Genomic DNA, 26,956 nt, shown 5'->3' on the forward strand with positions numbered 1-26,956 from the left:
GAGAAAGCCCATGCACAGAAATGAAGACCCAACACAGCCATAAATAAATAAATAAATAAATACCACCCAAAAAAAAAAAAAAAAAAAAAAAAAGTGACTATGGAAGATATGAAACTATATGAACTCAGGGAAGAGAAAGAGAAGGACAGAGAGCTAAACCCGGGACCCAAGGCTTGGGCACACCCAATTTTAGGGAGTAGTAGATGTTAATTACCAGAAGTAAAAGTTACCAGGGGAGGATGGGGGAGGGAAGGCAGAGGGGAACAAAGGAGGGAGAGGTGATTTTTTTTTTTTTAAGCACTTAAAAGGATGGAAGGTATGTAGGATAGTGTTGTCTTATGGAACTAGCAGGCTTTCAAGTAGAAGATCTGTAAAAGTTACTCCCGCAATTTCTTATTGATATTCTCCCATTATAAGGCATTGCGAGAGGCAAAGATAACTAAAATGAGTCCCAATCCCAAGAGTTTTCAATCTGTTAGAGTGCAACATGAAATTGCTGATTTTTGGAAGACACAAAATGTCACATAGTGACAAATTCATGTGGTACAGCCTAATAGAAGAGGCAATGAGACATACATACAAGTGCATGTAACACAGGCAAGATGGTGAGAAACTCAGTAAGGGAGTCCAGGCAACATCCTACTTTCATACATAATTTATTCCTTACAAAGTACAGGAGTTTTACATGGAGTAGGTGGGTTCTATTACTATAAGTATATATGCGAAATTCTGAATTACACCTCACCTGTTGAACTTTGAGCATTTGTCTTTCATTTTCTTCTTTTTGCCACAATTAAACCCATGGTCTGCTTGCATAAGTCCAGGGAACATTTGAGGAATTATGGTGACTGATGATTTCTAACCTTGTCTTGTTCATCCAGGGATGAGACTCTACTTCTCAATGTAACACTAGCAGCAGCACTTGCATTTTTCCACTTTCCACTCATCTCTGTGCTGTAAAACAGAACCAGGTATTCTGATTTTTGCACGTACAAGTGTTACTGTAACAGAGGCAACCACAATGCTGAAACGGAGCTGGCCCTTGGCAGACAACACCACCAGGCCACGCTTGAAACATTTGTTAGCAACTGAAAATTGACATTTTTGGCCTAGGAAAGGCTTTTTAGGCATGTCTATTTTAGGTTTGGCAGACCCAAATATTTGGGTCTTTAATAGACCTAAATAATAGTATCTTACATGAGATGGAGGTTGATTTTTCTCTCGTGTAGTCGTCTGGGCGTTAGCCATCCAGGGCTGTGTCAGGGTCCTTATTTCATCCCTAGAGTGTTGCGCTTGTTCTGTATGACCCAAGATGGCTCAGACCACCATGTCCCCATTCCAGCCAGCGGGAGAAGCAAAAGGGCCAGGGGCAGGCACATCCTTACCCTTTAAAGGTACAGTCTGGAAGTGGCACATACATCTCTTCAGCTCACATCTGACTGGCATGGTTCTACTGAGCTGCAAGGGAGGCTGGGAAGCGTAGTTATTATTCTAATGACCAGACAGTAGAGTTTCTATTAATATAGATGGAGGGGAAAGATAGTGGGGGACAATTAATTAACAGCCTCTACCACACTGTATGTGGTATACGAGCAGGCAGGTGTATGAAAGACCATTCTGCTCATCCACTTTGTAAAGTGCCATAAATGCACAGAGAAGAGTGGGCTTTATGGAGGTGAGGTTCAGTGGATGGGAAATGGAAACACAAAAGTGCCAACGCAAGGTATTGGTTATATAGGCTTAATTCAATTGAAACGATGCAGAAGTTGTAGAAGGAAGGTAAAAGGATGGGGAAGGAAGCATTTTAGGCAGAGAGAACAGTGTTGATAAAGGCATAGAGCTGGGAAAAACAAAACTGGTAGGTAACTCATCTGTTTTGCTAAAGAACAGGAGTGATAAACGTGATAGTGACATAAGCCTGGAAAAGTTGGTAGGGACCAGATTACAGTGGTCCGTGAATGCCAGGTGATAAGAGTTTGGGCTTTATTCTGTAAGTATGGGGAACCCACTGATAGTTCTGGAGCATAATTGTGGATGGCTGCGATTTGGAAAGGTAACTATGGCAACAGTGCATAAGATCAGCTGGAGCAGAGAGACTGGAGGGAGGAGACCTGTTAGGAAGCGATGGCAGTGAGCCTAAGGTTAATGGGGGCCGAGACTGAAGTCGTGCCCTGGGAACTGGAAAGGATGGGTCAAAAATGAGGGCAAGAAGCAATTAAAGTCAAAGAAGCTGGGACAGAGGAAGGGCTATGGGTTTTCTGGGTTTCTGGAGTGGCAATTGTATTTTCATTCAGCCGAAGAAGAGTAGCCTCGATTTCGCCGACTCCAGGGCTGGTCCCTAGAATAGTTCGTTCTCTGCCCAGAGCATCTCAGCAGGCACTCGTCACCTCCCCCAGAGCTGCAGCAGCTGTTGGCCCAGCAATGCCATGAATTTGTCTCCCTGTGCTGCCAGGAGAGCAGCTGCCAGCAGGAGCCCTGGACAGACACATCTCAGGGACATGGAAACTATTCAACTTGGGATGGGGTAGGTTAGCCAGGGCTGAAATTGGTCTACATGACTTGTCCCACACTTTTCCAGGCCAGTTTCTCAACCTGGCTAGATTTCAGTCCCTCATACTGGGGTAGGTTGGGTATTTTAACTTATAGTCTTAAGTGACCGCATTTAGGGACCAACGTTGCTGAAGTGCTGTTTTCATCTTCTCTTGGACAACTTCTTACCCTGGAAGCCATTACCCCGTCACTCTTTGGCTTGGCTTCCTATTCTGCTTTTCTCCTGCTTACCTTTGTCCTCTCCCACACGATCTCAGTGCAGACACCTTCACTAAATCTCACACAACTCTGACTCCATTGCAAAGTCTGACCCTGCAGTCCACTCCCCCTCCTTCTCTGCCCCCTATAGATAGAACTATAGTGATTATTTCTATCTATCTTATTCTGCTTTGTTTAAGATAGGTTATATGGCTTCCTCCATCCCTTTGAATTGTGGGAGGACCCTATTAATGTCTGAAATTCTATCTGCCTGGTTTGATTAAGAGCAGAGATATTATGAGAGGGTAGGAAGTCTTCCTAGGGAAGATGTTCTTGCATTTTCTTTGGCTCCTTGAAGAGTCTAAATGTATTCCTGTTTGTTGCTAAGCCTTTGATTGTCTCTTTTAAGTGGAATCTGTGTTAATATTGCCCAGCAGGACTCTAATTGATAATGTGTTGGCTGGTTTTGTTTTTTTTTTGCATAGACTTGCTGTAAATTACCTTTCAGTCATAGCTCATTTGGTTTTGATCTCCTACTTTTAATAGCTCAGTTCTTCCTTTTATTTTGAGGTAGGGTTGTGGTATTTTTTTTTTCTTTTCCTGTTGAGTTTTAGAGGAATACTCCTGCAATGCTATCCCGCTGTGTTCCTTACAAAGACCTTATGCTACTTTATTAACCCACTGCCAACATCTTGTCTTTTTCCAGCTTTTCCTTCTCCTCAACAACAAATATTTGTTGAACATTTTTAAGGTATTAGTCTAGCCTCTTAGAGGAGAGAGGTTCAAAGTAGAATAGTGGTTCTTTCCCACATGACTTTATAAGCTAATCAGGGACAAATTATGCCTGAACATAATAACACAGATATTCACTGTAGGGCAATATGGGGTAAGTACCAAGTGTGTGCTACAGAAGGCATGATGCACAGTTGGTAGGTCAGGAAACTTTCAAGATGGGGAATGGGATTTGAACCAGACCTTGAAAATGGCTAGGATTTTGACACGTGGAGAGAGAGGGAGGGGAAAGATGCTACAGCCAGGAGGAAAGTACAAAGCGCTTTTGGGGTACAGTGAGTAGACTGGTTTGGTTGGGGTAATGAGTGTATATGGAGGAACTGGACAAAAGTAGATAGGACCATATCATGGCGAGCCCTGACTCTTGAATAAGATTTGGCTCTCTGCAGTGGACACTGGAAACCACTGAAGGTAGGAACAGCAAGTGTCCAAGCTGAGGTTATGAACTCTACTTAAGGAAGATTAACCTTATCCTTAATGGTGATGGTTTGCTAATTCACAAGGAACTTGAGACAGTGAAACCAGTTGTCACAGTAAGTAATAAGGGTCTAAATTAGGGTGGGAGGGTAGGGATGGAAAGGATCGAAATCGATTCTTCAGTCCATTTAGCAAGCATGTATTGTGCTCTTACCATGTGCCACGCACATGCCAGGCAGACAGATGCCAGGCAGACAGATGCCAGGCAGACAGATGCGCCCTCACTCCTGGAGCTTACGGTCTAGAGACAGATGGAAAACAGCTGGTACAGGAAGACTACAGGAATTACTGACTGGTGGGATTTGTTTATTTATTTTTTTGGCTGCATTGGGTCTTCATTGCTGCACGCAGGCTTTTTCTAATTGTGGTGAGTGGGGGCTACTCTTCGTTGCGGTGCACGGGCTTCTTGTTGCAGAGCACGGGCTCTAGGCTCGCAGGCTTCAGTAGTTGTGGCACGCTGGCTCAGTAGTTGTGGCTCGTGGGCTCTAGAGTGCAGGCTCAGTAGTTGTGGCGCACGGGCTTAGTTGCTCTGCGGCATGTGGGATCTTCCCGGACCAGGGATCAAACCCATGTCCCCTGCATTGGCAGGCGGATTCTTAACGACTGCGCCACCAGGGAAGTCCCGACTGATGGGATTTGGGTTTCAAGTAATCTTGGCAACACAAAAGAAAGAGGGCTGTGAAGTTTCTTTTGGACTTGGGTGACTGGTAAATTAATGGTGCCTTTAATAGAAATACCAAAATTAGGAGAAGGAGCTGGTTTTGAAGGTCTGGAATATGAGAAATTTGGGTTTTGGTTGTTAAGTTTAAGACATCAGAAGGATATTGAAGCTGAAGTATCTGTAATTGACAGAAAATGAATAGCTGTATTCAGGGCTAAAGATCTGGACCATATTCAGAGCTAATGTGTGGGTTGTTGGTAGAGAGTGGGGCAAGTTCATAGAGAGATAATGGTTGAGGCTGTGGAAATGTTTGATTTCCAACAGTAAAGGTTTTAGGAGTTAAAAGAGGGGAAGATTCTTTGTATTGTCTGTGGTACTCAGATTGCAAAGGGTGAAAAGGGATTTAAAAGATATATTTATTTGTGTATTCATTCAGCACACATTTTGGGGACCTAATTATATACAGACATTGATCTAGGTACTGGGGTTAGGAATAAGACACTATCCTATTCTCACTAACATTAAATTAGCAGTATATTAAGGAAATACACATGGAAAGTAAATCTGCTTATTTGCCTGATTATGAGTGTGGAACTTATTGGAAGGGATGTGAGGGAGGGAGCAGCACTCAGGTATCCCAAGAATCTGGTAGATGTTCGACCTGCAATACTCCTTTCAGTGGGAGGTTAGGTACACAGTTAATTAAAGAGAAATTCTTGTAGTGTCCATGTTCTTGGCCTTGGGCCCAGTGTTTGAATATGCACAGTCTCTGAAGTTACATCACCTATTGCCAATGGATTTCTCCTCTGGAGTTGAGTTCACAGTTGTTCATCAACCTCACAGGACAGCATTGGGTTGAAAAACAGTCAACTGGCCATGGAGAATGTTATAGCTGTGATTGCAAATCAGAAAAGAGTGGAGGACCAGAAAGTTCCTCTTTGAATGTGGGGTGATTTTGAGGAGGGAAGTAGGAGGAAGCCTGAAGCTGCCAGAAGGAAGAACCCCTTACTTCCTGGGACCAGTGTGTCACTCATTCATTTTGGACATATTTGGGAGTTGTTTGTTCCTTCAGGGAAGGTTTTGCCTAGAATTAGCGTCTGGTGTTGAGCAAAGGTTGGCTTCCTTTTGCCATGGCTCAAGCTGACTTTATTTAGAAACTAACAAAAGGTCTGTTGGTGAGTTTTTCACTGGCCCAGTCCATATAGAACTTTAAGTGGTGGTTGGGTCCTTTTTGGAAGAGTTGGGAGGTCTCCTCTCATGTGGATAAAAGAGGATAGAAGCAACACAGGCACTTTGGGGGATCAGCAAGACAGAGTGGTGGCCTGTCTTTTGAACAGAGAAAGAATTCATTTGAAAGCTCTTTGGGAGGCTTTACAGCTTAGCAGAAAAAGCTGAGAGCTTTAATCCAGACAAATTTGGATCTTCCGCTTACAGCTGTGTGACCTTGACCAAGTCACTTAACCCCTTTTCGCTTCAGTTTTCTCATCCTTGAAATGTGGAGAGTAATGCCTACCTTGAAGAGTTGTTCTAAAGATTAGATATAATATATGTAAAGCCCTAGCTGAGTGCCTATAACTTACTAGATGCTCAAAAAATGGTAGCCGATCTAATTATCATCACCACAGAAGGAGTGTAGCTGTGATTGTCAAGATCACAGGTTCTGGAACCAGATTTTCTGGGCTCTGATCTTGGATTTTCTACTTACTAGCTGTGTGATTTTACAAGAAGGTTGTTAGTTGCCTCAGTTTCCTCATCTGTAAATTGTGGATAATAATAGCGTCTACCTCATGGAGTTGTTATGCTGAATAAACAAATTTTAATATATGTGAAGCCCTGAGACAGTGCTTGACCTAGAGTAAATGTAAATAGCAGTGACAATTTTTCTTGTCCTCAGGAGTTGGGACCAAACATAGCTATACCAGGTAAAACACTAGTAGATTAGATTCACCATTTATTCCCTGCACACAGTTAAGCGTTCTTAAGCCTGGCCCTAGGTAATAGTATGTCAGTCTCCATTCACTTCAGCGACCCCCATGGGCCCTCCCAAATGACAGACTCTTCCTGCCTCTTGATTTTTATGATATGGCTACATTGGGAGGAAATACGGAATTAAGTGACTCTATATAATTGTATGTCCAGTTCTTATAAAAACTCAGCAGTTGTATGTTTTGTCCTATACGGTGTCTTATTCACAAGGTGTCATGAACTACCTTGAACCAGGTCATTAACCCTGGTGTGATATTTTTAGATCCAGGCGCATAATCGTCAAGAGGAGGAAATTTGTCTTACAATCACCCTCAGATGTCCTTGTCCTCACGAAGTTAGTAGTTAGCACTAATTGCCAGATCATTAAAGATGTAGTGTTGAGACCCACAGGTCCCAACTGCGCCCCAGGGGAATAAAAGAACGCCAGCCCTGTTCAGCCTCCTGAGTGGCCACCATCACCACCAGCAGGCCAGGGCAGCACAAATCTCAGTCATGAGCATAACAGACTGTGGTTTACAGGGTTGTCTGTCTCATGAGGCCAAACAGAGGCTTACAAGCTTCTGCATAAATGGCTTCATGTCATCCTTTTAGGGCAGGGAATGATAGAGGGCAGGTCGGGAGCAAAACATGCTTTTATGCACAGTTGGGAGGATGTTAGAGGCTGGGGCATTCTTGTGTCTTGCTGGCTGTGCCGTCAGAATGTCACCAGGACACACCTTGGGCTTTCAGCTTGCCAGGGCACAGCCCTGGTGATCATGTCCCTTAACAACAGTGCTGGGCTCAGGGAACTTTTAGTATTCATTTTCTTGGCTCTTGTAAGCCCATAATTCCACAGTAGACACAGGAAGCAATGTGCGGCAGGTTCTTTAATTTTCAGAAATTCATAGCCAATTAAGTGAATTGACTTGGATCCAGTTCTTTTTTAAAGGCAAAAGCCATGTCATCTTTATTGGGAGCTGACTGCCTTAAGTGGGAGGGTTTACAAGATAAGAAGAAAAGACAGTCTCTGCCATAAGGACACTCATAATTGATATGGGGAAAAATCAGACAGGCTGGGAGAGAATAATAAGCACACATGTGCGCATGGGCACATGAATCTAAAAATAGGACCCCGTGTAAAGCAGGTTTCAGTAGTCACCGGGAAGGGAGGGAAGGTGGAGGGCTCGGGAGGCACTCGTGCTTGGCTCAGCCAGGGAGAGGTAAAGGATAGCAGTTATGTTCTCAATTAGATTTGGTCCCAAGTTAATTGAAGTAAAGACTTTAATATATAACTTCTGTGCTGTACTGAGGTATCATGCTGTGAAGAGAAAGAGAGTCATGTGGGAAGAGCTCAGTGTTAAGGAAGGATTTAGGGAGAATAAGAAAAAAGTAAGGTTTGGGTTTTTCAGAGTTGAAATCCTTTCCAGAGTCTCCTGCCCTTATACACCTCCACCGATCATTGGATCATTGCCCCTCGGGTTTTAATTCAGGGAAGATTGATGAGCACAGCTCTGCTTCCTAACGTATTTTGGGTACAGCTAGTTACAGAATCAGGATTAGAAAATGAATCGAACAAACTAGGATTATCTTCAATGGGAGGATGCTGAGCTGTTGTTTGCCGATTTCTGCTTAAGCAGTTGGGACAGGGCATCCTTGTGTGGAATTCAGACATCCCTCCCTGGCAGCCTCTGTGTTAAAAGTAGAGGTTGAAGAACAAGTCTGGCAGCTCTCAGCCTGAACCCTTGTAAACAACAGATGTTCGTAACTAAGTTCTGGGGGTGGGGGTGGGGGTTTCTGTTGATGCTTGAAATTCTTTGAATTTACAGGCAGCATCTTGAGGATTTAGCAAAAGGAGGAAGTTGTACAGAATCCATGCCGCAGCGTACAGGTGGAAATGATGCCTCAAACATTTCCTTTGGAAGACAAAAGCACAGGCATTGAGTGGACTCTGAATAGAAAGCAAAGAAACCCAGGAAGGCAGGCACAATTAAGAAAGGTTCAGTTTCTTAGGTTTATTGACTTTCTGCCCTTCTCCCCGCCTGTGCCCCGCCCCCCCATCGCCTTTTTATACATGGACTAGATTTGTCGGCCACCTCCTTGCTTCTGTTTTCTCTGGTCCTGGGTGGAAATGTGTGCCCTTCCCTATCACTGAGTTCTACATATACATGCGTGCACACGCTCAGGTAGGTGTGCGGCACATTCTTCCATTAGCACCTCCTGAAGCCATTCAGGTGCTTCTAGTATACGGATTAAATGGTATTGTTAGGGGCTTTGTCTTAGATGCTAACCTGATTCTTGCACATTCTCAGTGTTGGTTTTGCCAGGTCTCCTTTACATCATTAACTGGAAGTGAATGAAGGTAATGTGGCTTATAAAGAATTCAGTGATGCCTCTTTTTTTTTGTCCTCACCCTACTCCCGGCCCCCAGATACACATACTGAGTTTCCAGACGGCTGATGAATGATTAAGAAACCTACTTTACAGCATAGTTCAGGGAAGCCATGTGGAAAAAATATATATAATACAAAAAATATATATATAATGTAAAAGTGATTTATCAGATCTGGACCCGTTTCTGAGCCATTCTAGCCAGAAAGAATTGGTTTGAAAATCTTGGATAAGGTTTCTTGCTTATTATTTTGGGGGCTGAGAACATCCTTGCGCTATTATTTCTTCTGAAAAACAAGTCCACTCCTGGCCCTCTTGTGAATTAGCATAGAAAGTTTTGGTGAACACCAATCCTACTATGTGAGGTTCACTTATTCTTTCAGCAAACATTTATTCAGCACTTATTCTAGGGCTGTTCTAGGAATTAAATATGCACAGAAGACTAAGCCAGTATTCTAGCTTATAGAGGTTACCAGTTAATGTGAAACATTTAAGGTTGTATATATAGGCGTGTGTGAATGTGTGTGTTCTGACAGGTATAGAGTTCAAGACCGAGGAGCCAGAATTGTAGAGGGACCTTTTTAGTCACCTGTATTACATGTGATTCAGTAATAGACACTTGGCTGCATCTTCATCATCAACAACGATCAACAGGTTCTGGCAGGTGCTAGGGTCAAGAAGATTTATAGGACCCAGCCTCTGCCCTCAGGAGGCTCGTTGTGTCATGTGGAAGACAGAAGGTTTATACGAAGAAAGATAGCACAAAGTAGCAGATATTTACTGCCAAAGGAAAGAAAGATGGGAGAACTGATATCCTTTTCATCCAGAATGGGATCTTACAATTTTTTGGGGACATAATTTTAGACTTAAAGAAATATTGCAATAGGTCGGAGAATTTCTGTATACCATTTACCCAGCTTGTCTAAAAATGTTAACATATTAACATTTGCTTTATTTTCTCTTTCTTTCTCTCTCCATATACAACTCATGCACATACATATTTTGTTTTTATGAAACACTTGAGCATAAGTTACAGACACTTTAATGTGTATTTATGAAAAATAAGGTTGTTCTCTGACCCAATGGTAGTACAGTTATCAAAATCAGGGTGTACATATTGACACAATAATGTTATATAATCTACAGACATTCAGATCTACCATTTGTTTCAAATATTTTCTTTTTGGCAAAACAAAGTCCAAGATTATGCATTTCATTCAGTTGTCTCTTTAGTTTCCTTTAATGTGGAAAGATTTCTAGGTCTTTCTTTGTATTTCATGACATTGACATTTTGGGGGAGCATTCAGCCCAGCTATTTTGTAGAATATTCTCTAATCTGATACTTCTGTTAATGTCTAACATTTCTTTATTCAGGTTATGTACTTTGGGCAGGAATACCATAGAAGGGATGTTGTATTCTTCTCAATATACCATGTGAGGAGGCACTTGCCAATGATTTGTCCCATTTGAGACCAAGTAAATATCATGTTATTCTTCAAACCTTATACCCACTAGTTTTAGCATCTATTGATGATTCTTGCTTGAATCAGTTATTACTATGATGGTTACCAAATGGTAATTTTTCTAGTTTCCATCATTCCTTCTACATTTATCGGTTGGGATTCTATTGTAAGGAGGAGGTTTCCATCTCCCTCTATATTTGTCTGGTGGTTTGTTTGTTTATGTCAATGTGGACTCATGGATTCTGATTTTATTCAGTAGTTTATAATCTTTTAACATCTTTATTTTAATGCTCATATTGTCCCAGATTTGGCTAGTAGAGTCCCTGCAGGCTGGTTCCTGTGTCCTTTTGACATGTCCCCATCATTCTTTGAGTACTTCTTATACTTCCTGGCGCAGCAAGATGTTCTAGGTACATCTTGTATTTTCCTTGTTTCAGCTCTGGAGCCATTTCTTCAAAGAGCCCTGGTTTCTTTTAGTGAGGAATGGTATTTAGAAACCATGGGTGCTAGGTGTGCTCTTTGTTACCATTGTTTATAGTCCCCTTCAGCAGACAGAGGTAGTAAATAGATGTATGTATGCGCACACACATTTACCCACATACTTCTGTATCAATTTCTCTATCTGTCTGTATGTTATCTATATTGAAGCCTATGAGTTCACATCGATATCTTCAATGCCAACCAAATACTACATGTTTTATTCTATTTTCTCCCCTTTCCATCTTTGTAACTCTGTTCTCTGAACACTGAGAAACCTGGTACCCATTATCCGTAATATATTTATTTAATTACTCTTTCCTAGAGTATATACAGAGTTTCAGAATTGCTAACCCATGCTCTGAAACAGGCATGACTACTACTAACTAGATTTCAATACTGGTTTGAAATTTTTTTGTTTTTGTTTTTGTTTTTAGCCTTGAGGACCAAAACACAGTGTTCAAAAGTTCAGACAAAGCATACACTGAGGACCATCCTGTGGACACCCCCCCACCCTCCCATCCCTGGGCCTGCTGTGACTCTGGGAAAGCCATTTTATGGATTGGGTCCCTTGCTGCTTTCTCCTAAGACTACTCCTCTCCTGTTCTCCCTAGCGTTCTCCATGATCACCTCCGTTGCATTAGGGAACCAAGAATCTAGCTTTCATCTCAGTTCTAGGCTGTGATTGTGAGGACTGTTTATCAGTAGTTCATGTAATATGCTTGATGTAGGACCTTTGGATGAGCTCGATCTGGTCCCTCAGAGGTGAAGCCTCAGGGCACTGCTCATTGACACATGAACTTGTAGGATTTTCAGCCCTGTTTGCTAACTCCCGGTTCTGATGGGCCTGCTGCTTCTCCTCCTTGGCCTTCTTCACTCAGATGCCCTGGCCTTTCTCATAGCTCTTTGCATCATCTCTGACGTGGACATTTTCTCCTCTCTGTCTGGGGATGGCTTCCAGATTCCCCTTCCTCTGCCCCATTTAACCCTCTTTCCACACACTCATTTTATTTCTCTCCTTCCTCCAGACACATATAACATGGTCAGTGCTGCTGATTCCAGCTGTTCTGAATCTTGCCTACAGCTTAAGTTCAAAAACAGATGGACCCAAAGCATCCTAGATGCTGTGCCAATATCCACCACATGAAAACAAATTACTAAAAAGCATCAGGGGATTTTAGAATAGTTTTGAGGTTTGACTCTCTGTCTTCTCAGTGGTCCTCCCTGCCCACTCCCTATCTCCCCCTGCCCCCTCCCCTATCTTGCCACCCTTCTGTCTCTTCTCCATATGCCTCGTTTGGCAGGGGCTGGTTTCTAAAACCTTAGCCCCTGTGTCCACCCTCTCTATATGCAGATAGCTCTAACCATTGGGATGAGACTGTGTTGACAGTCAGGCTGGGTTGTTGCTCTTTTTCTAATTGTTTGTGCCCTTTTTGAATCTTCCATCAAGGACTAAGGAATTTCTGTCCTTTTGGTCATGTAGAGAAAGTGAGGCTGTGTCTCTCTGTCTTTAAATGTGGGTATTGACAGGTCAGAGAAGTCGCTAACTTGGGAATAAAGTATATGTTCCTCTAATGACCTTATCAATAGGGGTGCACAATGGTGCCAGTCCCACAGGCTGTCCCTGCGTATTCTAGACAGGGAGCGTGTTCCTCAAGTAGCAGTGACATTGTGCCCACACCGTCGCTTTCGGAATCCTTATTCTTGGAATTTGCCATCAGCTTTCTCCTAGTGTTCTGTAGAACATTGTTTAACTTCAACATTTCTAGTCACCCTAAACATAAGGGGAAGAGAGTCAACATGGTGGGGCCACATATCTTACAGGTGCATCTTGCAGACACTGGCTGTCGTTTACAGAGCATCAGGAGAAAGCTGTTGGCATAGTCCAGTAATATCAGTCATCTACTGTGACCAGAGTATTAGACCCTGTAGGAACTGTCCCCAAGAGAAGTCCTCAGGGACCCCTGACTCATGCAAAGTAAGATGTGTATGTACATAACATTCTCTTCCCTCCCTCCCTCCCTTCTTTCCTTTCTCCCTCTTTCTCTCCCTTCTTTGGAGGTGAATACTTTGAAGAAATCCTCAGATTCTCAAAAGGGTCTGGGGTGTGTAATCACCCCCCCAAATATCTTATATTGCAAGCTGGAATACACACACAGACATATGTATATTTTAAAATAAATAACTAACAACAACATTTTTGTAAAACAAAACCTAGGTATCTTTTCTTTATGTGATGTACTCTGATATTTTCTACTTTGTTCTCTGTTATTCTGTTCCACTGTTTTCTGTTTCATTTTTCTGAAAAATGCTAGCTGGTGACCGCTAAGTTGACTTTTTTTAACCCCACTAATGCGTTGTATCCCACAGTTTGAAAAACATTGCTTTTAAGAACATTGGTTCTTAAGATTTTGGTGTGCATAAAATAACCTGGGATGGGTATTTAAAATGCAGACTCTTGAGCATCACTCCACTTGTAGCAAATCAGAATATCTGGCAAGAGGGGCACAGGAATCCAGATTTTAAACAAGTACTACAGGTGATTCTGATGCAAGGTGAGTTGGGGTCCTGAACACTCACACTTAGAGAAACTACTCTCTTATGGACTTAGGAGCGTGGCTGCTCAAGGCTTCAGGTCACACACTCGCCTGGAGATGGTAGATATTAGTGAGAATCATCTGAATCCAGACTGAGAATTTTCCCCTTATAGAGTGATCCTGGTCACACACACTCATTCCTGGACCTTGCTGTCCTTTGATCGTCCTCTTTTCCTGATATCTATTATGGCCCTCATGAAGGCAGAGAGGGAGTTAACTGAGGCCACAGAATAGGGAGCGAAGGAACTGAAGGGTCATTTTACAGAGTGGCTGGGGTGTGGCTCAGCCCTCCAGTAGGTGACCACAGCCAATCCCAAATTAGAATTGGGTGGGATTCAAAACTACTTTTCCTATTCACTTGCCTTTCATGTGTAACCACATGCAGTGTGTCAACATGCTTCCCGGCGCCATTAGGCACCAGCAGTTTTGCTCTCTCTGCGTTCGTGGACCCTTGGTATTCCTGTTATGTGTTGTCTTAGAGTAGCTCTGTGCTCTGGGGCTTGGGCAGCTGAGCATTGCCCATTAACTCTTTCAGCACCAGTGCTTTATAGATGCTAAGAGCATCTTAGTTGAAATAGAGCAACAACCACAATAAAATAAGAAAATGATTGCTAGTCAGGACACCTGGTTCCTTGCCTTGCTCTGCCATTACCTCTGTAACTCCAGGCTCCCTGAGCCTCAGTTTCCTCACTTAGAAAATGACAAGTTTGTTCTAGACTCTAGACCATCTTGAAAGGCCCTTCTAGCTCTGAAATACCAGGATACTATTTTTTTTAAATTAATAAATCATATTTATTTTTGGCTGTGTTGGGTCTTCGTTGCTGTGCGTGGGCTTTCTCTAGTTGCCGCGAGTGGGGTCTACTCTTCGTTGCGGTGCGCAGGCTTCTCATTGCAGTGGCTTCTCTTGTTGCAGAGCACGGGCTCTAGGGCGCACGGGCTTCAGTAGTTGTGGCACATGGGCTCAGTAGTTGTGGCTCGCAGGCTCTGGAGCGCAGGCTCAGTAGTTGTGGCACACGGGCTTAGTTGCTCCACGGCATGTGGGATCTTCCCAGACCAGGGCTCGAACCCGTGTCCCCTGCATTGGCAGGCGGATTCGTAACCACTGCATCACCAGGGAAGCCCAGGATTCTGTTTTTTATACCCTCTGGTGCTTCTCTTTGCACTTTAAAAGTCTTCCCTTTAAAGCCTCTCCTAGGTCTCCTCTCCACAGGAGATTCCCTGAGGTTGGGAATTTCCAGAGAACCAGATGATAAATTAATAACAACAACATGTATTCCTATTTAGTGCATGGACAAAGTATGAAATTTATAAAATAAGTTCATTGCAACTTGGGTAATAAGGCCTGGGAATTTGGGGACATATTTGTCTTTTCAGACATGACTCTAGCTACTTTGTTTAGTGCGTGTAAATACATTGTATGGACTGCCAAGTAATAACATAGCTATAACAATAATAACACATGATGATGATACTGATATGTAGGTGTAGAACATTTTAGTGTTTATGATTTTTTTTTATGGACATTACCTCGTGTGATTTGATCTTCATAATAGCCATGTGAGTTGGGCAGGGCAGGTCTGCTGTCCCCATTTATTTTTTTTTTAAGTAGATGAAGAAATGTTGAGGTCCAGAGTGCATCTGTGACTTATCCAAGATTACCTGGCCAGCAAGTGGGAGAATTAAGACTAGACTATAGGTCGTAAGCATGGTTCAGAGTGCTTTCCACAGAATACCACCTTGCTGAGATGGGGTATCATTGTTCATCCAGAGTCCTTATAGACCAGTAGAACTCAGTAACCGACTAACCTGGAAATTGACCAAGGCGTCTTTTACTCCACCCATCCCTTTAAAATTTTGCCAGCAAAGTGTCGGCATGGTTAATAATATGCTGTAATTTACAGCACACAAACCAGTGGGTGAACAAATTCAGTCACTCAGCAGCCTCCCAGATTCATGCTGTAGTAGTTGATTAGGCAAGATTAATGGAGGCTGAAGATATTAACTATTCATTAAACGAATTGTCTTACTGTGCTCTACATTTAACAGGATTTCTGTGGCTGTGATATCTGTCATTAGTGGATAATGATTAACTACCCACCCATGGTTGGTGATAGACGTTCATCGAGTATTCCAAACTATCCCCTGTCCTCAAGAGGCTTCCTTCCAGTAAGCAAGATAAATATCAAAATAACACATGAGAACTGATGATGATGCAGGCAGCAGATCTGATGACTATTTAGACTTCATTCCATGTAGCTCTATAGTTTCACAGAATCAAATCATTTTACTTTATTTCTCCTTTCTCATTGTTATCATGAGCCAAGTAAGGAAACATATTGTCTCATTAACAGGTATTCTGGAGGGGGAGGTCTGAATCTTAGGGATACCCTTTCTTCTCAAGTGGCTTGTTGGTACTTGACATGCTAAAGGACCATTTGCCAGGCAAGAGGAGTTACTGGCTGTAGATCAAGCTTCTCCACTCTTGCCTGGTGCCTGAGAGATGCCTGCTCCCAAGGTAGTGGTTACTGCTTTGAAGATATGTGTGGATTTCTGAGTGACGTCATTCCAGTTTGGCACAAACAGGTATTTATTTTTCTAGAATGAACTACCAGGAGTGAGCCAAACTGTCTGGCTCAGTCATCTCCCAAAATTTCATTCATTAAAAAAAATCTGCTAACACATCTGTGTGTATTTTTTTTTCTCTGTATGTTTGTCATGTGCTATAATTACTTATGGGGTTTCTGGTGACATCTTAATTAACTACAGAAGAAAAAACTGAAGATATAACTGTAGAGTTGTTTGCAGGTTATTCTATGGAATATGTGGATCTAACTTAATGTAGATGGTTATATAATCTTTTTAAACTGAGAAACATATATGACTTTTTTGTTCCTTGGTCATCAACCACATGTCTTTTGCTCTTCCTATAATATTTCATTTTAATTAAGTGAATTAGTCAGCTCAGACTTTTGAAAGATCACAGCCTATTTGGGGGGGTTGACAGGGGAAATTTTAATACATAAGTAAATTTCTAGGCCCTTAGTTCTATGGATCATATTGGCATAGTTTTTGTTCTCCAGCATTTTGGTTGTACCCAGAGTACACAAGGAAGGTTTAGTAACCTCTTTGTTTGTACCTCCCTATAGTTCTGAAAATGCTAGTGGCAGGACACGGGATATAAATGAAGGGAAGGACCCAGGTCTGCAGAAGCCATGAATGGGCTGATGGGAAGGTAGATCTTCTAAGTCAGCCAAATCAGGGTTTCATGATGGGCCATCCAAGCCAGTGTACACTCAAGCATCAAGACTGGGGTAGGATGTGGGTTATAGCTGATCAACAGTTTAGGAGCAGGAAAGTCATGTCTTGGATCCAGGAGGTCTGTAAACATGGGAGAAGCAGGTCAGAAGCAAGAATTTTGCCCCCTTTAACCCTAGTGCCCAGAACAGTGCCTGGCACATAGTGGTGCTCAATCAGTATTTGTTGAATGAATGAACGAAATAAGACTTTAGAGATCAGGGACTCAGAGAAGAAGGCTGGACAATAAGCTGTCAGAAATCTAGGCAAGAAATTGGGGTGGAAAATATTCAAATCTTGTGTTGACCCTGGCCCCCCCCCCAAACCAAGTCTCTTCTCACGGGGTCCACAGAGCTGTCCTGAGTGAGCCTCTAACCTTCTCTCGCCATGAACACGGGATGGGGTGGGGGGTGCTTGACAGGCAGGCCAAATCTCTGACATAAATTGATGGAGACATTTCCATTTCGCTTCTACAATGGCTCAGATTTGGGAACCACTCCCAGTTCTCTGACCTGACTCAGAGGAACCTCGGCCCTACAATTATTCAGGAAATAGTCATTAAGATGTCAGACACGTGCTAGTCCAGTTCTCAACTTCAAAGCAGATTCCTAAGCTCCCAGATCTTGAATATGCCATTATCCCAAGGGTGTGGCTGGGCTCCTTGGAACTAATCCAGAGCCACAAGAATTCCATTTCCATACAGCTCTTCCCCCAAATCTGATTATAGGGGACAGTTTAGACTATTTTGAGTAAGGTGGGTACACCACTGCTTGAATCCTTTCTAATCATCTGTCTAGGCTACTGAAGACAATTTGTGGTATTAACTTGTCCCTGAAAATTTGAAAGCTGGTTTCTCCATACATAGAATATACATTTTTTGCCTTCGGCCCTTTTTTCTTTCTGTCTCTGAACTCTCCTACTCTGATCTCATTGCTGGCAAAACTGAAGCTGTAGCTGTGATAAGCCCAGGGAAGTGTGCCTGCCCCCTCCTTGCCTGCCCGCCTGCCTATCTTTGAAAGATACCTCCAGGCTGCCACTGTACTACTGGGTCACACAACCAGCAGCAACTATTATAGGCAGAATCTTTTTCAAGTCAGTTCTCACCTTGGTGATTTTTTTTTCCCCTCCTTCTTTTAACACCTTCCCCAGCAAATCCCATCCATCCTCTGGCTTATCTGGGTCAGCAAGGGTCTGATTTTATGCATGACACTGTCAAGCCATAAATCCGCTGCGGCTTTGCCTCTCTATCCAGCCGGTCTTCTTCTGTCAGCATCAGCAAAATGCATAATAGTAAAAGTAAGCCAGAAAGGCTAATAACACTCATCTGAATAAAGTAATCTCTTTGGCTGCCTCAGTTCACTTCATTTTAATCAAGGTACCAGGCAGGAATTTAGGTTTAAAAATCTAGCCTTCTCCTTGTCACTAGTTTCCTGTCCAACTATCACTAAATGATCCCTTTTAATTTTTTTTATCCTCCTCATAGTTGGGTACTCAATAATCTATATTGAATGATGTATTTGTTTAACTCATCTGGGTGTTTGTATACCCTCACATGTATGTCTGTTTTTAAAAGTGAGAAACCACATTCTTCTTAGATGTATTGACATTTGCCATCTTTATATACAGACTGACAGACAGGTTTGATAGGAATGTTGGGAAAGGGGGCTCGGTGGGAGCTGCAGAAGCATCTAGGGTTCTGGCAATCTGGGATCCCTTTGGCTTCTTTCCTGTCTACCTCAGCACAGTTTCCTGTGTGGAACACAGGACTGATCCTTCCACCTTGCCCCTTGGCAGAAGGACAGTGGAAGATTAAATTCTGCTGTCCTGTTGGTATCTCCCTCATGTCTTCCCAGAGACTTACAGCTGCTTGGTTAATTGCCTGTTGCTGCGGTCTGATCCCAACCATTATTTGCTGAGGGCTGTGCATTTGCAGCAGGCGGAGCTCTTGGCCCTGACCCAGGGCCGGGTGAGGAGCATGTTGGAAATTGATGAATGCTGAATCCTAGTTTGTTTGGAAATAAAAATAATAATATTTCTTCACATTTGTATAGTGCTTTACTGTTGATGTAATTGTTTTGCATTCATCATCTCATTTGAGCCACACAACAGCCCCATGAGGTGGGCAAGTCAGAGACCATTGGCCCAAAAGGAAACGTACCTCAGTAGAAAAATGCAGAAGCTCAAGCCATCTGGTAATGCCAGGCTTGTGTCATGCAGCCCATCTGCAGAGCTGTGAACATAGTCATCATTAATTAAATGGCACCTTAGGCCAGGAGAGCTTGCAGGATTTTACAGTCATGCTTTGAAGATCTTTGGGGAGCTAGATGTACAACAGGACATGTGTCCATTTTATAGATGAGACAACTGAAACTGAACAGAGGGGATATGGAAGAAAGGGGAAGTGTTCTGTCAAGGCCAATTTGGACCTTTATGGAGTTAGCTCTTCACCTTAGGTATTTTATTATTTATTTATTTATTTATTTATTTAGCGGTACGCTGGGCCTCTCACTGTTGTGGCCTCTCCCGTTGCGGATCACAGGCTCCGGACACGCAGGCTCAGCGGCCATGCCTCACGGGCGCAGCCGCTCTGCGGCATGTGAGATCTTCCCAGACCAGGGCATGAACCTGTGTCCCCTGCATCAGCAGACGCACTCTCAACCACTGCGCCACCAGGGAAGCCCCTGGTTTAACTCTTTCAGATGATCATTTACAATGATCATTCTGTGGATGCATAGTTGGCTCGTGACTTTCTGAGCCTCCTTTTTCTCCTGGGTTTTTTTTTTTTTTTTGACTCCAGAGTCATTTCCTCTCAATTACAGTATTACGTTTTCTTGATCTTCCTCCTGAAAAAATGTTTAAGTAATAAAAATACTTCTGGATATTTTGTCTGCTTTTTAGGGATTAGTGTTTGAGGAAGTTTGCAGCTGTTCAGCACATGCCTAAGGGATGCAGACCTTTTTCTTTAAATGCCCAAGTATCACACAACCTAAGACTCCGTGGGTGGGGGAAGTAAAGAAACTCTACAAACAAATGATAGATGGAAAAGATATAAAGACAAATTTCAATCTCCTGACCAAACGAAGCTCTCTTGGCTCTAGCAGCCCCAAATAAAATCAGGCTGCAAAGCTGCTGAAATAGGAAACCACTCTCGCAGAACCTTAATTTGCTCCCTATGAAATCACGTCTCGTTGACTTGCTCATTTTCCAGCCTGAAGTGTGTTTCGCCTTTGTTCATGGTGGCTGGGAAAATTGCCTCTACAGTGGAATTGTGTTCCCCTCCTACTGCATGCCCCACACCTCTCCTTCCCCACCACTATCCCAAAATAAATAAATGAATTAATTAAAACACCTCCGTTGGAAGGAGAAATAAGTCTGAGAAAGCATACAAACTCAAAGAGCCAAAAATATTGTATGAAAACTACAGTAATAGTAAATAACTGGGAAACCCTGGGAGAAACAGACAACAGAGTCTAGTACTTTTTTTAGGGCCATAGACTCCTTTTTTAAAATAAAAATCTTACATAGAACTCCCATATATGCAACAGATCAAAGCAGTGTTTCATAGGTATAAATCTACTTTTAAAGTGCCAATTTATAAGGAGTACTTATTGCAGAGTTAAACAGTAGAAACAATGAGGCTGGGTTTATGAACCCAGATTATGAATCAGAGTTGCAGTTTTATATCAGTTTCAGCATCCAAGTTATTTCAGGTTCTGGTTTGGGTTGCTCAATATCAAGAAATCCCGACTCACGCAGACTAGTTGTCATAATCTTGAGATAGTTTTAAATTGATTTAGATGCTTGAAAAAGAAGGGTGTTTTCTGTTTTAAAGTTGAATCACTGACATTCCCAGAAGCTTTTCCTATTCTCCTTCATCAATATTAATTGGATAAATGGAAATGTATAATAAGCTTTACAACAACTGATAATGAAATGAGATGATATTGAGCGTGTATATCCTTACTACCCAACTGTGGTCTACCATGAACTCAGCATAGGCCCCTAAGCCTTCTGTGGCACGTAATTGAACTTGGCCACTGTGCGTCAAATCATGTGCTCACCTGAACAGCTTTACTCAAGGAGGCACACAGGTTGAATTAAAAACTAAACCTGTGCAGAGCAGCATACATTCTAATCGATAGCATGTTTTCCAGCAGTCTGGATACATGCATTGATTCTTTATTCCAAAGCTTGCATATAACAAAGCTCACCTCAGCAGCCCATGAGACATTGTGGTGGTATCTACTGCAGGGAAACTGGGTCCTGGGTCCTTTACATATTTCAGTGGGGGTTGTTCATTTGAATGGGTATATTACAGTTGTTTGAAACTGAAATATGATTCTCTGTAACTCCAGCATTTCTCAGAACACATTTTAAACCTTCTGCTCACTGAAACTAATAACGGCTGTCCCACCACATGCTGTAACAATGGAAATAAATACATGTGGTAAAAATTTTTGTAGCACCTTAGAAGTTTTTAATAAATATAAATTTATGAGTGTTAAGTGATAAGGCATTTTAAAAGAGTCCCACTTCTGCCCATCCTTCTTATTAACTCATCTTTGTTTACTCAAGGGCCCCCTTGGGATTTATGCTCTGCATCCTCTTGCATGGTATTGAACCGGTTTTGCCTCTCCTGCCTCACTTGTGATCTGTGATGTACATTGGTGAGCTAGGAGGCCCATTGTTCATACCTTTAACCTTTTGTCATATTATAGGTCTTTCTTTGTCTCCCACACTGTACTGTGACATCAGCACTTTTATAACCACTAAAGCTCCTACTACTGTACTTTGTTCATTTAAGATACAAATGTTTATACATTTATAAAATTGAATTGTAGTATTGTTTTTATGTGTGTAAAGCACTCTAGGAGAAGAACAAAGAGGCACCACCAACCCACATTCATCTGCAAGAAACAGATTGAAACCAGTTGTAAAGTTAAGGTCATGGGAGATCTGCCCTTTTAAAAAGCAAGTGTAATTGCCTGGTATATCCCATGCTTACTGAGGACATGGATGTCTTGCCACCCCCCAAAAATTAGATTACTTAGGATTTTGTAACTGAGACTGATTTGGAATCAATTTGAAAGTTCTTGCAGTGGAAATATCAAATATTGTTGAATGCTTGTGCTCAGATCTCACCGTTTTGAGTTTAGGATTGTTTCCTATTTACCTTTTTGTTTTCCCCCAGATGCTAGAAATTTTGAAAGGAGCGGACTAATTACATGTATCTCTCTCTCTTAGCTAGTATATATTTTTAATTTCCATAGAAATCTTTTAATTACCCTAGAAATGTAAGTGGATACAGTTGTTCCCACAGTGGTCAGCACATACATGTTAGGGATTTTGACCACAGAAGTGTGGTGCCTGGGGCAGCGGGTGGGGGAGGAGTGCAGGTATAGAACAGTTTCAGTTTGGACTCTAATATTCACTGGTTTGAAGCAGCCTGTTGGTGCTGGCCAGACAGATATTTTGATTTAATGGTGTGTTCAGAAGCCAGAATAGGTGTGGCGGGATTATTTGTTAATAGTTACCTTACGACTGAACTGAAAGAGCCCTTCTAAGTTGAATTCTATGCTCTACAAGTCACAGGTGCCTGGCAGCAGGAAGGGAAGTGGTGCAGACTTGCTAACCAAGCCACTCTCAGCTCACTTTCTTTGCATTAAGAGTCTGTCTGTAGGGAGGGGAGAGGGGGAACAAACGGGTTGTGATACTTTGCAGTGATTACAAGCATTCTCTTCAATTACAGGGCTTGTTCTTGAATGCCAGCATTGCCACTTTTTAGCTATGTGACCTTGAACAAGATATTTAACCTTTCTTAGTCCACCTTTCCTCATCTGCTGAATGTGGTTGATAACCCCCACTTCATCAAGTTTTGTAGAGTTCAAGTTAAACAACATGAGTATAGGGCCCAGCCATGGGCCAAGTACACAGTAAGCACTTGATAAATAACCCCTACCTTCTGTTTCTCTCCTTTAAGAAGTCCAACTTGCAGATGTAAAACTTTGTGTTGCTTAAATTAGTGCTGTGAGCTGATTATGTAATCAATAATTCTTTTGGATCACAGTGTTTTCAGTAGAAATGAGCATCTAGGTTTGGTGCTTTACTGCTCCACTCAGGCTGTAGACATCTTTGGAACACATGTGTTCAGATATGGTTTATGCTCTTGGTTGTATGGGACATAGAAAATGGCTCAATCAATGAAATCCAACCTCTGTAGATGCGTTCTGTGAGACTGAAGAGTTTTTGGTGACTTTTTTTATGGCAAATGCCTCCACAGTTGTCTTCATTGAAACCTATGAGAGATGAATGTGTGGGGATTTATTTAGTCTGTAGTGTAGATTTTTGTCTAGAGACTAACTTTTCCCTCTAATCCTAGACAAAAACCAAATGATTTAGTGGTTGGGGTCATGGAATTTGGAGTCAGACCTCCTAGAATCATTCTAGTCAGCACAGAACTGTGGTTCTGGTCCCTGACTCCCTTTTACTGTCTCTGTGACTCCTTACTAGCTGTGGGCAAGTGACAACCTCTCTGAGTGGTTTTTTTTTTTTTAATCAGTAAAATGGAGATAATGGTAGTTCTTTTCTGACAACAAAATGATGGAGCTTAGATGAGATAATGCATGTAAAGATTTTACCAAGTTTCTAGAACATAATAGATGCTCAACAGATAATCCTGCTTCTTCTAATCCTCTTTGCCTCTTCCTCTCTCCTCCTTCTCCTTTTCATTATTCTTATTTTCTCCCTTATTCCTCCACTGAGTTTTTAGAAAAAGAGAAAACTAGAGGTGCAACTTCAGGAAAGACATCTTTATTTCTGGTTTGGCTCTGATTGCTGTGATTTTGTGACATGGACTCTAGTCATAGATGTTGGCCCTGCCTGCTTACCAACACTGACTTTTTTTTTTTCTTGCTGTTTCTCGCAGGAAGGATCAAAATGTTCTCTCTCCAGTCAACTGCTGGAATCTCCTCTTAAACCAGGTGAAGCGGGAGAGCAGGGACCACACCACCCTGAGTGACATCTACCTGAATAATATCATTCCTCGATTTGTCCAAGTCAGCGAGGACTCAGGAAGACTCTTTAAAAAGGTAAATAGCTATTTCTAGTCAAAGACACAGTCTTGTAAATAAGAGAAAGAATATCTTATTGGCCCATTTAAAAGGCTTTCCATGGGTCTTGCCCTGCTACATACTTATGGAGAAAAAATTTGAATTGGCTTTTTTTCTTCCTTTCTGAGTTGAATTTATAGTAGCCCTGAGAAAGTAACCATTTGCAAGGTACAACCCCAGGACTGGCAGCATAATTCATAATTTGCGTATATTAATAATGACTGTATTTGGTTGATTTCCTAAGTGGTTTGTGAAGCTGTTGAGATGTGGAAACCTTCTGTGTCATTTCATGATTTCTTCTTCTAGTTCATTTAGCAAATCCATGTATGTTTATGTTTTTGGTTTAGTTCTCTTTCCAAGTTCCAAGATGATTTTGGCCAAGGTGAACTCATGAATTTGGTTATTCTTATCATGACGTATCTTTGTCTTTGGGTCCCTGAATGCTTTCTTCCTCTTTTTTTTTTTTTTGGTACCCCAGGTGGAATTCAAACCCATCCCTGAATGCTTTCTGAAGCTCAGTTGTTTGTCACAATTCCTTGGGTGTATGTCGAAAAATCTGACTAAGGAAAAACTCAAAATTTATTGTGATAATCTTAAGAAATTTATACTGAATTCACCTTACCTGTCAGTAGCGGAACTAGCCTTTTGGAAACCCAAGAAGCTGTTTTCTAAGCTCTCTCAACCTGAGCTCTTAATGGAGTCATTTATTCATGACTTTTGGTTACAAATGGTGGCAAAAGCCCCAACCATTGTACATGTTATACCATGTCCAACATTCAAGCTCTGACATCCCCAGAAGACTTTTTAGAAGGTGAATAATCTTCCCACAAATGATATGTAAAAAGAGGATATATAGAGGGCTATCATTGATTTCATATATAGGGAATTCACTGGTTCGCAGTTGACAAAATCCAGTGTTAAAATTTGACGCTGGGAGAGAATGGACTTCAGTAAACAGGACTGTGGTAGATAGTAGCCTTAGTTCTTGGTCAGTTTTCTAATTCTTAACATTAGGAAGTATACAGATCTCAGTAGGTCTGGAATTAGAACGCAATTTCTTCTGTTTATACCAGCATGAGAAAATAACTGCTTTAGAATCGTCCATCTACATAATTGCATCTGTGAAGGGGCTTTCCCTGTGTCTTACAGACAGGATATTAAGTGTACAATCATCTCAGAATGAAAAGAAGGAAGAGAGAGATAACTCCTTGCAGAGCTCACTAGCTATTTTTAGTGGCCTGGCTGTGCTCTCGTTGGGGCCATACTTGGTTTAGGGGCGAGGGTACTTTTCACCATGTCCTCATGCTTCCCAGCATCTGCTCTAGCTTGTTTGTCATTAACTTGAATCATTCTGCAACACTTGGTGATGTTATATGTGACTAAAATTAATGACTATAGTTAATAATACTGTATTGAATACTGGAACTATGCTAAGAGAGTAGATTTCAGGGGCTCTTTTCACACACACAAAAAAGGTAACTATGTTTGGAGATGATATATTAATTATCTTGACTGTAGTAATCATTTCACTGTGTATGTGTGTATCAACTCATCTTGTTGTACACCTGAAATATATACAATCTTTATTTTTACAAAACATATTTTTAAACCTATTTAGGTGGAGCCTTGCCAGTGACCAGATACCACTTCTCTACAATCTTGACAGCCACTTAGACTATCCTGAGAAGAAAAGGGATTGATGGATAGTTCCCTCCTCCGTTTTCTCTGTTCATCTGAGAAAAACTTTTATGAGACATTTTCAGCTATCTAGACTTCACCCAATCTCTCAGCTCCCTTTTCTCCCAGCTTCAGAAAATTAGAGAAGAACCAAGCAGAGAGAGTCTTATAACCCCTCCAGATCTCAGAGATGTTTATGCCAAAGGCAGCGAGCTATCAAAGACATGTTCCTGGTTCCTCAAATGCCATTCACATTTCACAAAAAGCCTAAGTGCACAGCATGTATATAAGACATGGTGTATATCCCTACCCACTCATGAATGATATTCCTAGCTGTGGTCTAAGCATTGACCTCCTTAAGCCATGCATTTCTATGCTGAGGGTGTAAGGAAGAATTTCTAATTAATCACAGGACTGTTTATATATTACATTTCATTGAAGAAAAGTGCATGTATCATAGGCTTACAGCTAAATGCATTTTTACAAACTGAGCACACCTGGTAACCATCTCCCAGATCAAGAAACAGAATATTTCAGTACCCCCAGAAGTCCCCTCATGCTCCCTTCTAGTCACTGGGGGGTTGGGAGGGGTGGTCCCAACACCCAAGGACAACATCAGTCCTGACTGTCCACAGCAGAGATTAGTTTTGCTTGGTTTCATACTTTATATAAATAGAATCATGCAGTGTGTACTCTTCTGTGTGTGGTTTTTCTCATTCATTATTGTATTTGTGAGATTTGTTCATATGGTTGTATGTTGTTACGGATCATAGGATTTTCTCTTGATCATTATAACTTTTCATCAGTTAAATTATAGTTGATTAGAGATATCGGTAGGATTGTCGAATAGCCAATGTATGCTATCCCACAGGGTGAATAACCTCTTTTTTCTCTCCCCTGGCATCCAATGTATGCAGAGAACTCTAAGGTAGAAGCTGGCTTGGCTGATTGTAAGAATAGATTAATTCTTTTTGGCTGGGTGAGAGGCTCTCTGCTTTCTAGTAATGGACAAAGAAGCATTTTCTCTCCATACCTTAACTTTTCAGTCTCTTTTGTTTAGAGTATGTTGTACATGAAGAATTAGAATCCCACTGGTTGAGCTATAATAATCGGGTAAGAGAACTGAGGAATGTCCTTGGTCACCCTGGAAGTTATGTGAAGCTTTCTGGGGCTTACTTTATGCTATTAGAGCAGAGCCCTTCTCTAAGGGACACTTTCCCTTCTGCTCAGCTTTGCCAATAACTCTGAAACTCTGGACAATTACCTCTCTTTTTTATGCCTCAGTCCCCTCAAGTTTAAGGAAAATAT

At 41.8% G+C, this 26,956-nt stretch overlaps 1 protein-coding gene across 3 annotated transcripts in view; it reads left to right on the forward strand.

The window, feature by feature from the left end:
* The window catches only part of SRGAP2 (SLIT-ROBO Rho GTPase activating protein 2), a 235,076-nt gene that overhangs the window by 96,035 nt on the left and 112,085 nt on the right, over positions 1-26,956 (forward strand). For all 3 annotated transcript variants that reach the window (XM_007470702.1, XM_007470700.1, XM_007470701.1), the window contains exon 3: positions 23,788-23,950. In XM_007470702.1, coding sequence (XP_007470764.1) covers positions 23,788-23,950 — 163 coding nt within the window. The remainder of the gene's footprint in view (positions 1-23,787; positions 23,951-26,956) is intronic.

The sequence above is a fragment of the Lipotes vexillifer genome, unplaced genomic scaffold (genome assembly GCF_000442215.2).
Source record: "Lipotes vexillifer unplaced genomic scaffold, Lipotes_vexillifer_v1.1 scaffold1122, whole genome shotgun sequence".
NCBI classification, from domain to species: Eukaryota; Metazoa; Chordata; class Mammalia; order Artiodactyla; family Lipotidae; genus Lipotes; species Lipotes vexillifer.